Source organism: Eulemur rufifrons, chromosome 15 (genome assembly GCF_041146395.1).
Source record: "Eulemur rufifrons isolate Redbay chromosome 15, OSU_ERuf_1, whole genome shotgun sequence".
NCBI lineage: Eukaryota > Metazoa > Chordata > Mammalia > Primates > Lemuridae > Eulemur > Eulemur rufifrons.
In genome coordinates this window covers 61,731,912-61,748,126 of record NC_090997.1, presented here as the reverse complement: position 1 = coordinate 61,748,126, position 16,215 = coordinate 61,731,912, and the positions used below count along the sequence as shown (strand labels likewise).

The window sequence follows — 16,215 nt, the reverse complement described above, 5'->3', positions numbered from 1 at the left end:
GAGCTGATGTGAGTACTCAGCAGATGTTCCTGTTATCAGCAACAAGCCTTTATCATCAAGGAGTGGGTAGTGAGCAGAGTGGAGGTCTACTCTGAAACTTCCACTTCCTTTGCATGCTTTGGGGAGAAAATGACTATATGTGTGAGCGGAAGTTTTTGCACCCTGCTGACACGCAGGAACCCTTTCTGTGGGCTTCTCTACCAGTCCCTCTAATCCACTCCCACTCCAACTTCGGAGAATACTGTACTGCCATCATCCAATTCCATACAAACAACATAGGTAACACTTGGGTATATTCATTTTGCAAGATGACACGGATTTTAACAATCAAGATGCAAAGACTCTAGGATTTAGGCAGTGGTAACAGTGTGGTGAGGGAAAGGGTCATGGCCTTTCTGGGTTCTGTTGTAGCCTGAGCCTGCAGGGTTGTAACCTCGTCAGCCACGGCAGACAGCAATGAGAAAGTCCAAGATGGGCAACCAAGAGAGCTTCCCCCCATTACTCGCACAGCTTCTGCATGCAGCTGGAGTTCCGACAGTCTGTCAAGCAGGGTTGGTAGTAAGGAGTAGAGGCAGGTTTGGATCTTAATCTGATCTGGAAGCCCATGGTCGTTTCCTCCGTGCCACTCTGCTTCTCTCCATCTCCCGCTCTGACCCTGTCTTTCAGTATTGTATTGTGCACTCTGAAGTTTAACTTTGACCATTGCACATGTATCTCATCAGTTCGGTCTACCGTTTTTTCCATTTTAATTCCTCAAATACTTTTATGCCATTTGATAGGTTTTATAGCATCCTGCCTACATCATGATTCCCTTCTGTCTTAGTGTGTTTGCCACAGCTACAGACTCTTGCTGCTTTTATCTGCTGACACTGGCTTTGGGGAAGGATCCGCAGCTTTGCTACTCAAATTGTACTTCATGGTCCAGCCGCACAAGTATCACCTGGAGCTTGTTGGAAATACAAAGATCACAGAATCCAGCCTTGACCTGAATCAGAACCTTCATTTTAATAAGATCCCTGGAGAATTCATATACACATTAAAATTTGAGAGGCACTGGTCTATAGCTTTGAGCAGAATCCCTGAAGCCACCAAATTTTGGAGATAGTTCCTGATCCCTTACAGAGCTTTCAAAAGCTGAGAAGCTGCTGGCCTTGTAGATCAAGAGCCCTCAAGATCACCTCATGAGACCTCCCTCTGCCTCCCCAGCACTTAAGCCACCAGTGCTTAAGCAGGATGTAGGTTGTCATGGTGATGGGAGGCAGTTACAATGGGAAGAGACTGTGAAAGGTGCTTCAACATGAAGAGGGGCTTAACTTATATAAATGATTGTTCTGGTTCTAAAATTTGGCTGCCAGTTGGAATCACCTGAGGGAGATTCTGATATAATTGGTAGGGAGTGGCTTAGGTATTGGAAAATTTTTAAGTTCCTCAAGTGGTTTGCACATGCAGTGGTTTGAGGACCACTGAACCATTGTGAATACCTTCTTGATTCAGTTAATATAATTCTGGGGGCTCTGTTGTATTCAAAGATAGTTTTTTTGTTTTGTTTTTGAGAAAGAGTCTTGCTCTGTCACCCCAGGCTAGAGTGCAGTGGCATCATCATAGCTCACAGCAACCTCAGACTCCTGGGCTCAAGCGATCCACCTGCCTCAGCCTCCAGAGTAGCTGGGACTACAGGTGTTTGCCACTACATGCAGCTAATTTTAATCTTTTGTAGAGACAAGGTCTTGCTATGTTGCTCAGGTTGGTCCTGGCCTCAAGCAATCTTCCTGCCTTGGCCTCCCAAAGTGCTGGAATTATAGGTGTGAGACACTGTGCTCGGCCTCAAAGATAGTTTAAAACAGTATTTCCCACACTCCTCTGATTATAAGACTCACCTGGGGTACTTGCTAAAACTACAACTGAGGCACTCCCTCAACTCACTGCCACCCAATCCCCACGGGCCTGGCAGCTGTCATTTTAACCAGCATCCAGGTGCTCTGCTCCTCCTCACAGGGGAGGTTCAGGAAATATTGCTTTCAAAGACGAGCAGATTAGCAGCTCTAAAACCTGCAGCAGTTGCCTGCCTTTGTCATCTTCCTGTTTCTGGAAGGGCACTTGATCTTCACCCATCGGGAACTAAATGGTTTTAAAAGAACAGAAAAATGGTTTCAGCATCATTCTATAGCTTTCTGAAGGGAAATGTTTTCTTATGAGGTGTTTAGGCTGGCTTTAATCTAGAGCCTAACACAGCTCTTGGCACATGGGCTCAATATTTAAGTAAATGAATGAACGAATGGGTACATAACTCTGAAAAGGAGCACCAGAGTGGCTGGAGGAAGGAACCAGCAAGCTGGTTGTGTCCCTGAAGTCCTTACTTTTGACCTGCATGTACACAAATTACATTCACACGTACCCGACCTGTACAATACACTTTGCTTCAGTGAGTTTGACAGACCAACAGCTAAGTTAGAAATTGATTATTCACTGTGCAAAAGGATTATTTGGTTTACAAAATGCTTCCCTAGAGCAATGTGTTTCCCTGATGGGCAGCATCAGTATCACCAGGAAACTTGTTAGACTGAGAAACTCCAGGCGTGGGGCCCAGCCACCTCCGTTTCAACAAGCCTTTCAGGTGATTGTTACGCAACTGAAGTTTGAGAACTGCACCAGAGAAGTTCTTTCCCTGAAAAGCTTTCCACCTGATAATACAAAGAATGTTCAAGAACACACGAAGGTAGGCCGGGCGCGGTGGCTCACTCCTGTAAGCCCAGCAATCTGGGAGGCCGAGGCAGGAGGATCGTTTGAGCTCAGGAGTTCCAGACTAGCCTGAGCAAGAGCAAGACCCCGTCTCTACTAAAAATACAAAGAAATTAGCTGGACAACTAAAAATATATAAAAAAAAATTAGCCGGGCGTGGTGGTGCATGCCTGTAGTCCCAGCTACTTGGGAGGCTGAGGCAGAAGGATTGCTTAAGCCCAGGAGTCTGAGGTTGCTGTGAGTGAGGCTGACACCACGGCACTCTAGCCCAGGCAACAGAGTGAGACTCTGTCTCAAAAAAAAAAAAAAAAAAAAACCACACAAAGGTGACCTTACTTATATTTTCTGATTGAGTACCCCTAGGTATTTTCTGAAGGAAGCACCTTCAGAAAGCTTCCAGACTGTAATTAAATATTTCTTTAATAAAGCATTTTATATATTAGTATATATAATTTATTTATATTTCATATAAATAAATATATAGAATAAGATAGAAAAATATCACAGTACATTGCACATGGTAAGGGTTATACATTTTTTCAGTAACATGCTGAACCATAATGTAAAATAAGTTTATTGTTATGAATAATGATCAAATGAAAGTTTTGAAAAGTACAGATTATATGGGACAGATGCAGAGAGTGTCCCAAGGAAGGGAGGAAAGCCCCTTGAACTCATCAAGTGGGTTCCTGGCTTTGCACAGCAAAGAATTGGAGAGCAAGCCAACTGGCTACAGGAAAGTTTTATGGAGACAGAGACAGACAACAGATTCTATTCTACAGACAGAGGAGGGATCCTTTCCTGAGCAGGAGGGGGGCCCCTCATGGGGCAATGATAATGTTTTTAAATGTTCAAAAACCTCATTGGAAAATAGCCATACATGACCAGCATTGTCTTGAGGTCAGGCCATAAAGTTTAAACATAATCTGCTGCCACCCAAAGGTAAGCACAGTTTGTAAGGCATCCGGCTTAGTAATTCATCCCATCCTCGGGTGGTCCCAGGGAGCACTTGCTGGTGACTTCCTTGTTTGGGGTATTCAGGGTCTGGTATTGGTCAAAATGGCTGCATTTAGGCTCTCTCAGCCTTCTTTTTCTTCCTTATCCCTATGTTAGTACTAAGTCTGGTAGTTGCTTTTCATTCATGACAAAAGAGAATGATATGTAAATAGGCATACAGAAGGGCTAACTATAAGGGTCAAATCAGTAATCCCTGCTATGGAAGGACATTCCTTAGGTTCTAAAAAGGCTCTTTATTTCTGTGGTCCTGATTCAAATTCAGGGAACCCGAGTCTCAGGTTGGTTGTTTTTTTGTTTTGTTTTGTTTTGTTTTCAGATAGGGTCTCACTCTGTTGCTCGGGCGAGAGTACAGTTCCTCAAACTCCTGGGTTCAAGTGATCCTCCTGCCTTCAGTCTGCCGAGTAGCTGGGACCACAGGTGAATACTACTATGCCTATCTAATTTTTCTATTTTTTGTAGAGATGGGGTTTTGCTCTTGCTCAAACTGGTCTTGAGCTCTTGGTTTCAAGAGATCCTCTACCTTGGCCTCCCAAAGTGCTAGGATTACAGGTGTGAGTCACTCTGCCAGGCCTTCAGGTTGATTGTTGTCTGCTTTCTCCCCTCCCCCTCCCCCAGAGTATCTGGGTTTGGGTGAGAGGAGATATAGGCAGACCGGTAGGACGTTTATGCTAGAATACTGGTATGTGTGTGATACCATATTTAACAACTGTTAAGACTAATTCACTTAGCATTTACCCACCAAAGAAATAGACAAAGATCACCCAAATGAGAACAAACAGATGCTATTTATCCAGAGCTTATTATAGCAAGGGATTCTGCCATCATCACTTGTGTTGGCAGAGACTCAAAGCCAGGCAGAGGAGTGGGGAAGCTTTAGAGTGAAAAAAAGGGGAAGGCTTAAGGTATGCTCTGATTGTAGGTTGTTGGCATGGAGAAGCTGGAGGCAGGCTAACTGGAAGCAGGGCATCCTGTGTGATTGGTTTATCAACCATATTTGGCTGGTTGACCCTGATTTAGAAGTAGGGGCAAAAAACTGGGAAACTGGTAGTCATTGACTGAGTCCTGACGGTCTAGGCCAATTGCTGTTGAGGTTGAGGTTTGGCTTCCTGGACTGGCTGCTGTAAGGATTGTGGGTCAGAGTTTTATTGTCATATAATTCTGGCCATTTTCTCACTACCAATCAAAGCAAGGCAACAACTTAACCTGTAGGGCAAGTTTATTCATTTATTTAACACTTGTGCTCTCTTGCTGACTTGTCCAGTGAATCAGAAATTAAAATGAGGGCTGAATCTAGTGAATCTGTAGGTCAAAGTTTCCCTCTCCCATCTGATCAGTTAGCGTTGGCAGGGATGAGCTTACCACACTTGTGTTACCAATGTGCTTTTGCTGGACTGTGTCAACAGAAAAAACCCCAAACTCTGTAAAATAATTTAAAAAGGTTTATTCTGAGCTGAATATGTGTCACCATGGCCCAGGGAGCCACGTCTAAGAAGGCTTGAGCAAGTGGTCTCACCGTGGTTGGGTTACAGTTTGGTTTTACACATTTTAGGGAGACAGGAATTACATGTAAAGTTATAAATCAATACATGGAAGTTATACATTGATTTGACCCAAAAAGGCAGGACATCTTGAAGCGGGGGATTATAGGTTATAGACGGGTTTAAAGATTATTTGATTTGTAATTGGTTAAAGAAATGAAGCTTTGTCTAAAGGCTTGGGCTGTTAAAGTCTGTTAATCAGAGTCAAGCCACAGGACATATACCAATATATATGGACATATACCCAGACTCAAGTGATCTGTTAAGTAAATCCATGGTCTGCAGCTGTGGTTTAACCTTTGTCTTACATGACCTTAGGCTTGTTAATGATTTTGTATCTTATTGTTACAAAAAATAACTCCAAAAGGGACAGGGCATGACTAGGCATGTCTGACCTCCCTTCTTCTCAGGGTTGGCAACTCAGCTTTAAGGTTTTTGTGTGTGTGGGGGGGGTTCCCCTTGGCAAAGAGGGGGTCCATTCAGTTGACTGGGGGGTTGGGGGCTTAAGATTTTATTTTAGTTCACAACTGGAAATGCCCGTTGATGCTGAAATTTCTTGGCTGGTTACCAGACAGCTCTGCAGTGGGTACTCTGAGTTTGTGCTAATCTGATGTCCAGTCCCAGCTGTCATGGCTGATGTCCCATGAAAGCTGGGACATCAGCCATGAGAGCTGGGACTCCTGTCAGCTGAGACTAGAGCTACTCACTTCCCTGGAGTTAGGGGGATATATTAATATTTATGTGGTTTACAATTACTTTCATGTATAGTTGTTACCACTTCCAGGAACACTCCTTCCTGGAGTGCTTGCCCACGGGGACAAACTCATCCAGCTTTGTAACATGAAAAGGTGATACACCTTGATTAATGATATGAATATATATATATATATATATATATATGCATTTTTTTTTTTTTTTGAGACAGAGTCTCGCTCTGTTGCCTGGGCTAGAGTGCCATGGCGTCAGCCTAGCTCACAGCAACCTCAAACTCCTGGGCTTAAGCAATCCTTCTGCCTCAGCCTCCCGAGTAGCTGGGACTACAGGCATGTGTTACCATGCCTGGCTAATTTTTTTTTTCTATATGTATTTTTAGCTTTTCAAATCATTTCTTTCTATTTTTAGTAGAGATGGGGTCTCGCTCATGCTCAGGCTGGTCTGGAACTGCTGACCTTGAGCCATCCTCCCTCCTCGGCCTCCCAGAGTGCTAGGATTACAGGCGTGAGCCACCGCGCCCGGTCGTATATATGCGTATTTAAATATTTATTTTATATTTAGACATGAGATCTCACTGTGTTGTCCAGGCTGGTCTTGAACTCCTGGATTCAAGTGATTCTCCCACTTCAGCCTCCTGAATAGCTGGGACTACAGGTGCATGCCACTACCCTGGCCTTACTGTATGAATATATCCCATGAGGCCTAGCACCTGAAGTATGTAGTTAGTGGAAGAGAAACATTGAAATGCACAGAGTCAGAAACTACTCTGTAGAAAATTCTTCCACTTCTCAGATACTGAAATTGTAAGCAGAAGATTTGATTCTCTCTGTCTTTTTTTCTTAAGAGACAGGGTCTCACTCTGTCACCCAGGCTAGAGTGCAGTGGTGCAATCATAGCTCCCCACAGCAGCCTGGGGGTCCTGTGCTCAGGAAATCCTCTGGCCTTAGCCTCTGAGTAGCTGGGACTACAGGTACATGCCAGCATGCCTGGCTAATTTTTAAATTTTTTGTAAGATGGGGTCTTGCTATGTTGTCTAGGCTAGATTTGATTCTCTTGATTGAGCTTTAATCAAAAAGGCAAATCTCTCTTGGTAGGAATGAACTCAACATGCAGTGTACACAATCATAAGAGTCCCATTTTTTTCTTTTTTCTTGTTTTAATCTTCTCATTAAGTGAGATAAAAAGTCCCATATTTTTAAAAAAATTTGATAGAAATCATGCAAAATAGAATTTATCAGAATCTTTCTGTTTGTAGAACACAAACCTATAGCAGTTATAGTATTATCATAAATAAATATTAAGTTTTATACCTAATTTTATAATTGTAATTTTATATTCTTTTTCTTAATGAGGTTCCTCCCCCCCAAATTGAAACAAGATGAATGATGTTTTCCCTGAAATTTAAGTTTTTTTTTTTTTGAGACAGAGTCTCACTCTATTGCCCTGGGTAGAGTGTGGTAGCATCATCATAGCTCACAGCAACCTCAAACTCCTGGGCTCAAGCAATTCTCCTGCCTCAGTCTCCCAAATGTTTGGCTCTTGCTCAGGTTGGTCTTGAACTCCTGAGCTCAAGTGATCCTCCCTCCTCAGCCTGCCAGAGTCCTACAATTATAGGAGTGAGCCACTGGCCTGAAGTTTAAGTTTTTATCCCTATTGAGAATTTTTTTTCTTCTTAGTCAAATATGTACCTTTGGAATTGCCCATAGTAAACTCTTACATTTATTTATCACTATTCTCCCAAGTTATATTTTGATCTGGCTAGGACATTTCATTAAGTGCTATTTTATGGCTTAATGTATGATATCCATAGTTATTTTTTTATTAAGCAATTTACATATGTAGGTATCTTAGTCTGTTTGTGCTGCTATATCAAAATATCTGAGACTAGATAATTTATAAAGAACAGAAATTTATTTCTCACAGTTCTGGAGGCTGGGAAGTCCAAGATCAAGGCAGGTTTGGTGTCTGGTGAGAACCATGGTCTCCACTTCTAAGATGGCACCTTATTGCTGCATCCTCCAGAGAAGAGGAACTCTGTGTCCTCACACCGCAGGAGGCAGAAGGGCAAGAGAGCCAGACACTGAACACTGAGAGCAGCCGCTTTCATAAGGGCTTCATCTCATTCATGTGGAGGAGCCTCATAGCCTAACACCTCTTAGAGGCCCCACTTCTTAATACTATGACATTGGCAATTAAGTTTAAGCATCAGAATTTTGGAGGAGACACATTCAAATCATAGCAGTTGGTAATGCATAAAATTAATTAATAAAGACATGACCTAAGTTCATTGCTGCATCTTGACAATTGGCTTTAGTACAATAAATTCTCTGGTTTGGAATCACAAAACTAGGAATAGAAGAACAATATTAACAAGTCCAATATACTCATGAAAAGAGAGAAGTCAAAATACAAACCTGCTCCCAATAGTAAAGGAAAACCACAGCCCTCAATTCTTCTTTGAGAACCGTTTTCATGGATTAAAAGTTGACTTTAATCTACTTTTACTGTCTTTCCAAATCATACCTCCCTCTACATTTGCTCCAGATATGAGATTGTGGTTTTGTTGGGTTGGAAGGGCCTTAGTGGGTTAGGAAATGAAAGGATTGCAATGATCTAGTACCTTTTACTTAGTCAAAGTTGCAACATGTATGTCATGATTTGAAATTTCAACTGGAATAATGTGGAAGATTTTTATAGATCATGTGTTGTACAAATGTTTTGTTCATGTTACTGTTGACATTATGATGGTGACAACTTTTCATCACTATTAAGGAAAAATAAAAAAGAATTGGTCGGAAGAGATTTAGCCTCTTAATGAAAAAAATCCTGATTCTAAAACATGGTCATGAGGAGTTTAACATTATAGATGATTTGGTAGGTTTTGGCAGTAAAGGTTATGGTCTACTGTATCATGGGGGAAGGGGGAGAAGACTGGAAATAATTGCATGTACTTATTTAATAATTCAGTTCCTTCCAGTTTCAGTGCAGTTGACACCATTAAGCAGATAATTGAATAATGTTGATTATGGCTACACAAATGTACTTTGGTATGTATAAATGTAAGTCAACACCAGCAGTAAAAGGGTAAGTTATAATGAAAAAAAGAATTACTCTAAAAAAAAGCAAATTATGAAGAGGAACCTAAAAATAGTCAGGTTTTCTATCCTTGAGAGGAAATGTCTACCTAGGAATTAAAATGAAATAGATTAAGATATTCAATTACAGATACATGAAAAGACAATACTAAAATGCCTTTTAACATGTGCCATTAGACTAAGGACAAGGTGTGTTTGTAGCTCTTCTTCTTCCATGTTCATTTGCTTTTATTAAATATTTTACTAAACCGATCTCTTGAAATAATTGTATTAGGTTAAAAACATCACTATGAATCAGAAATTATGATGAAATTAAAGGGTATGGTTTAGATTTGCTTTGGAGAATATTTGAATGGTCTGATTTTATCTGTGTTCAGTAATGTTAAATTCTAGAATAAAATGCATTTATGCTTTGAAAATAGAAGACATGGTTTCAAATCTTTAATATACTTTGGTAAAAAAATTTCATATTTTAGATTGGTCTGGGGTCTAGCAAATTAATGTAATTTGTTCAAATTGTTATTTTGTGGTTAAGTTTGGTTCAAACCACTCTTACGCATGACCTCAAAGCTGCAGTGAAGAGATTACTCCTGCAGAAAGTCAAAAGGGGAATATTTATCATCAATAATTTATATTGTCACAATGTTATAAAACCAATGTATTAACTTTACACAAATGCTGAGTAAAACATAATTGGAGTAATAAAAAAAAAAACAGTTCAACATTATTAAAGCCTAGGAAGACTTAATAACAAATTCAACAAATTTAACATAAACAAAAGGAACTTCAGGATCCTTCTCACTTCAGTTGAGTCAAGTTTGTGACTAATTTGTTTCTGCAGCAAGGCAAGTTGTTCATTCCGGGTCTATCAGTATTGGGTGATCACAAAGCTTTGTTGACTTCACAGTCCACTCTTTGCTTCACTTCTCTGTTTTATTTTCCCCCTCTGATGTAGTCTTTGGGAACTTTATACACAGGAGAGTGAGGGGAGAAATGAAGAGAAAACGATTGTTAGAAATTTCCTTTCAAAGTGGGTAGACAGGAAATTTGAAAAGGAAGAGAGAATACATGTGAACATAATCTATTATGAAGGAAAGAATTACTGATTATGATAAATACTAGTTTTAAAGACATGAAATAAAAGAGTATAAGCGACGAGATTTCTCCTCTGACAATGGAAGCAATATTGGACGGCATTTAGTTAATAAAGTCTTAAAATGAGTCTTCAAAAATATTGTGGAATATTTGGCATTTGCATACTACATATTTTTTCCTTTGAAAAGCATTCTCACAATTATTCCCTTTAATCTCCACAACCAGGGTAGGGTATCCTTTTGACCCACAGAGGGAGGGGCAATGGAGAGGCTGCGACAGGCTCCAGCCAAAGCTGCTGCTGGACCGGACCGTGGGGTGGTTCGGGAGGTCAGCTCACAAGCTCCGCTGCCAGCCCGGCTGACACCGGCCTCTGGGATCCCACAGCTCGGGAAGGCAGAGGCTCCCGAGAGCGCCTGCTCCCCTGGCCGTCCCTTTCCGAAGCGCAGGTTTCTGCCCACAGCTCGCGGGAGTGCCAGCGGCTCTAAGGAAATGCTAAGGTCCACGGCGATGTAGTGGACAAGGGCACCGGCTTTGTGGTGTCAGAGTGATCTGGGTTTGAATCTCCAGACCTTCTCTTACTGTGCGTGACCTTGGGCAATCTCTCTGAGCCTCAATTTCCTCATCTGCAGAGAGGGCATGCTTAACTTTATGCCATGGAGTTTACTGACGATTAAACGATACAAAGCAATAGAGGTCTTAGCCTACCGCCCGAGCCGTAGGAAGTGCTAGTTCACTGGTGGCTGTTAATATTAGCCGCTCTGGGATGGGTAGGGCGCCATCTGTACGGGCTTGGTAAATCTGCATCTGCAAAATGGGCGCAGCGGAGATCGCAGTTGTTTAATAGCAAACACAGCTACTAAATGACACTTCCCCGACTAAATGACACTTGTTGCCAAAATGTGGGGGCTGGAGGAACCGATCCGGAACCTAGGGAAATAGGATCACCCAGGGCAATTAACCGAGAGGGCAGGACAGGGTGGGGTAGGGATGGGAGAGAGAGGGAGGCAAGGAAGCCTCAGCTCTGCTCCGAATAGCTCGGACCCCAGTTGTAGCCAGGTGAACCACCCTCGCGCACTGCTGGGCGCGAAGCCTCCGCTGGGACCCTACTCGCAGGATCCGGCCTGGGTCTCTGGGGAGAAAGAGCCGAGGAGAAAGGGGGAAGGACTCTGGGATTAGGGGCGGGGCCCCGGGGAGGGCCTACAGGAGCTCGGGGGCGGGGCTGCGGCCTGGGGGCGGGGATGAGGGCGGGGCCTCTCCGAGTTCCTCGGCTGCGCGCGCCACGTCGCCCTTAGCGAGCTCGCGGGGGACAGGCAGGGGGAGGGAAAAAACCGAGTGGGGCGGGAACTATTTCCTCTCGCGATAGCTAGCGACGGCAGCGGCGGCGGTGGCGGCGGCGGCGGCGTGTCCGTGAGAGTAGCGTGGGGGCGGGGAGGAGAGGCGGCGGCAGCGGCGTCCGAGCTACGCCACACAGGGTCCGGGCGTTGAAAGCCGGAGGGCAGAGCGGGGTCGTGGCGGCGGCGGAGAAGAGCGGGAGGAGGAGGAGGGGGTGCCATGGCCGGGCAGCAGTTCCAGTACGATGACAGTGGGAACACCTTCTTCTACTTCCTCACCTCCTTCGTGGGGCTCATCGTGATCCCGGCCACATACTACCTCTGGCCCCGAGACCAGAATGCCGGTGAGTCCAGCCGGCGGCTGCCCGCAGAGCCGGGCAGGCCCCGCCAGTGCCGCCGGGCCCTGCGGCTCCCGCCCGCCCCGGCGCAGCCCAACCCAGCCCGAGGTGTCCAGGGTGACACCAACCGCGCGTCCAGGCCTCTAGTCTAGGCGTCCGCCGCTGGCGGGGCCCGGGCTCGGCGGTGTTTCCTTCGGTGCCTCTCCACCTCCTTTCATTGTCCTCCTCAGGAGTTTCGCTTCGCACCGTCTTCCCCATTGTTCTGGATGCTCTTTGCAGCCTCTTCTTGCCTCTTTTGTCTTCTCTGCCTCTGCTTTTATTGGGTATTTTTCTTTATGGAGGGAGCGGGATGGGATGGGGAGGATGGGAATTGGGAGGTGAGAGAAGAGTTGGTAAAGGAAGAAACTGAACGTGCAGGCACAACTCTGAACCCTCCTCCCCAAACCACGATCCTCCTGCGCCCGACCCTTTTTTCCCTGTTGCAGCTGTTAAAGATGTCTTTGGGCACCGTGTGCGCTGGGTGGCATGTTGAGGACTCCAACTGAGCTCACCAACCGCCCACCCCCGTCACTTCCTCCGTTGCTTTTTCATTTGTTCACTCACTGTGGGGGTTGGAAGCAATGCCGCTATTCCTCTTAGCAAAAATAGGCTTTTTCTCTATTTCCTTTTCTTTGGAGTTTCCTGTTTATGACAGAAAAAGTGCAAGTATGAAGGATTAAGTTTCCTTTAATTAACGTTGTAGGTAGTTGTGAGGTAGCTGGTCCATTTGCGTTTAGTTCTAAGTCTTTTCACACTTCACAGCATCGGAGTAGAACACAAAATAACATAGATTCTTTTCATACTTAATTTTATGTTTGGGTAATGCTTGGATTCCATTTGTTGCACTCTACTAGGACATATGGCAGGTGATATTCTTAAAGCTGATGAAACTGTGAGGGCCTAATTGGTTATTTACAGTAGTGTTAACAGTTAGGGGTAGGTTTTGAGTATTAATATTTAGGGAAAACTTTATTTCTCAAGAGCTATGCTAACTTGCTTAAATATCTTTTCTTAAATTGGCTATGGTGGTGTTCTAGGTTGTCCAGGTTATACACTCTACTTTGGGGAGATTGTTAACAGTGAAGCATTGAATCAGCTAAGAACTTGTTTTGATTTTAGGCGGATTCAATGCCTTGTAACATTCTTGAGTTGGAATGGAACTAAAACAAACTGTCATTTTGTAGAGCTGACAATAAGTTTAAAAATCCATTAGATGCAAAAATTTGCCCAAAGTTACCAGTCTTGTTTTCTCATTCTGTGAGTAGTTTATGAAATGTGGTGTTTAGACTGTTGTGCCTTATTTCCTAAGTGCATTTAAATTATGTGAGTTCTCTGAACAGTGGTTGTGTGTAAGTAATGAAATCTTATTACTATAATGGTTTCTCTTATCTGCAAAACCTAGGCCATTCTTCTGGTAATTGTATTTAGAATTAAAAGGGTCCACTTTTTAGTACAGTAGTTTATTTTCACTTATCACCCATTTGTGTGTGCAGTTGGTTGTGTAGAAGACAATGGAGAATTAATTGGGAGAGTAGGTTTGCTTAAAATATGTTTTGAGAAGCTGCTGTGATTTCAGAAATTAGCCATCATTTTAATGTACACTGGGTTTTTGAAATCTGAAAGTTGTATTTTCATGCTGGGCTTTGTATTATAAAATTCATCTGACAACTTATAGGTAAGTCATACTGAGTCTCTCCAGCATTTAGGCGGTGGTTGGAGAAGTGGTAATAGTTTAGTTGGAGGATATTAATACTATTTCTGAGTCATGGACTTCAAATGTTACTTTATTTAATTCTCTTAAAAATGCAATGAGGTATTAATACTATTATGCCCATTTTACAATTGAAGAAACTGGGGGTTAGAGTATACATAATAGTTGAAGGGTCCTATTTGTCTTATTCTCTTAGCTGTTTGCAAATTGGCTGAATAAGATGAATAATTTTTCAGACAATTATGGACAAAAGCTCTGTTTAAAATGATAACGTGGAGTTTAGGTTTCCTTAGAACAGTGGTTCTCACCCTGGCTACACATTAGAATCACTTGGGGAACTTTTAAAAGCACTTGTACCCATCCCCAGATATTCTGATTTAATGGTATGGAGTGGGTGCTATGTGTTGGTGTTTTAAAAGGACCCTCTATGATTCTAAATTGTTTTTGTATTTGAGAAGTGCTGCTTAGAGGAGAACTTCCTTAGGAATGGTGTTTTGCTGGAGTTGTCATTTTGGGAGGTGGTATGTTTGTTTTGGTATGTGCTCTCTGCTAAAAACAAAAAAATTCAAAAAACTAGTATCTTAGCCTTTTTGTTTTACAAAGCTAAGAAGCACTTACTGTGGGACAGTGCTGTAAAGTTTTGGTAGTGGAAAGCCACATGTTTTTGTCAAAACAACTTTAATGCTATGGGTTTATAACCAATTTATCATAGTCATGTATTAATGGCTCTCAAAGTATTTACCATTGTGCTGTGATTGGAGCCCTGTGTACTTTGGATATCCTTAACACTTTGAAATAATTGCACATAATTACTTTAGTACTACCCAACTTTGTTATTGCCCACAGTACAGTAACCTTTTGTGTGCACTGCCCACTTTGTGCTTTCTTGGTTCCTGTTGAAGTTGGCTTTGCCTGGGGCTTTTAAAATGACAAAGATTCTTAAGGCTTATATGTAATTTTGATCTGACCTTTATTCTTAAGTGCATGATTTTGTTTATTACTCCTTTCACCTAGAATAGAAGAATGATTGCTTTACACATTGTTTATTGTTAGGCTCTCATTAAAATATTCGACAGGAGAAAGTAACTGCCTGTAATCATTAGAATTTCAGATGATTGAAAACATAATTTTATTCTTTCCATCGGTTGAAGATTATAGATCTTTTGAATTGAGAAAAAATATATCATCATTTTTTCCAAGTTTTTGTTTGGTGTTTGACTCCTTAACCTTTGGGGCTTGACCTTCCTTTTTTATAAAACTATAAATAATTTGACTCTACTCTTTGACCTTTTTAAAAGTTGTCTGGTTTTGGAACCTAGCTCTCTGCAGCTTACTGATTTTAGACAAGTTATTTAACTTTGTGTTTCAGTATACTCATCTGTAAAATAGAGATAGTAATCTGTTTCATAAAATTAAAGTGAGGATTAAACAATGAGCTATATGTAAAATGTTTAGAATAATGTGGCACATCATGATGCCATTAGCTCCTACTGTTTTTGCTGGTTACATGGACTTTCTGGAACAATTTGATTTGGTATGTAAGTACTCATTCTTTTTTCATTGTTTGAAAGGATTGATGAACTTAAAAAAAAATTGCCTTTCTTTATTCTGCTTTGCTTGCTGCCTCTCAAACAGTGTAGAAAGGAATCAGCTCTCTGATTGGGGAATGTGAGTAGGAGTCTACTTTTGGTGTTTAGTACAATATACCTAGTAAGAAAACCCTGAATTTGAAAAGTTAAAAGTTTTGGTGTTAAGTTCCATGCTAATCCCTATTTAGTTAACTCTGAATGCTCAGCCTCCTTTTCTAGGGGTAATAATGATAACCTGCTCTACCGACCCAAGCAGTGATTATGAGAAGCAGAGAAAGAAATGCACATAAACATGCTTGCAAAACTGAATGCACCATCTAGGAGTTTGAGTCCTGCCTGGGCAATATAGTGAAACCTCCCTCTCAAACAAAACACAACAAAAAAACCTAAACACACTGTAGAAATTCCTTCAATTAGCAAATATCTATAGAGCATTAACTTTGTGCTAGATGCTGCTTCTAAGTGATGGATCAGATTTTTGAGTGCTGGTAACTTTTTTCTTACTAAGTTGCATATATCTAATGGAGAAAAGCACAAAGGAACTGATCAAAATTGCTTGTAATTCCCTCACCCAAAGATGATTAAACATTTTGCCGTATGCACCTCCGTGGGGATGATTTTAATGTAAGAATTTATACAAATTTCCCTTTGAGCACTGCTTTTACTGTTTCTCTTAAGTGTTGATATCCTGTGTTTTTATTTTCATTCATCTTTGAGTATTTTCTAATTTGCCTTTGTGGTGTTTAATTTGCACAGTTTTGTGAATCTTACTTCTGTTATAACAGCTTTACTTCTGTTATTGATTTCTAATGTTATCTTGTGGTCAGAGAAGATACTTTGTATAATACCTATCTTTTAAAATATATTGTGACTTAATTTGTGGCCTAACATATGGTCTATCCTGGAAAATGTCCCATGTGCACTTGAGAAGAATGTGTGATACTGTTGGGTAGAGTGTATGTCTGTTAGATCTAGTTGGTTTATTGTGTTAAGTCCTCTATTTCCTTCT

General features: G+C 41.9%; 1 protein-coding gene across 1 annotated transcript in view; it reads left to right on the top strand.

Annotated features, from left to right (window-relative positions):
* The first annotated feature begins 11,594 nt into the window (after positions 1–11,594).
* The window catches only part of SEC63 (SEC63 homolog, protein translocation regulator), a 66,632-nt gene continuing 62,011 nt past the window's right edge, over positions 11,595–16,215 (top strand). The window contains exon 1 of the mRNA XM_069487794.1: positions 11,595–11,873. Coding sequence (XP_069343895.1) covers positions 11,750–11,873 — 124 coding nt within the window. The 5' untranslated portion in view covers positions 11,595–11,749. The remainder of the gene's footprint in view (positions 11,874–16,215) is intronic.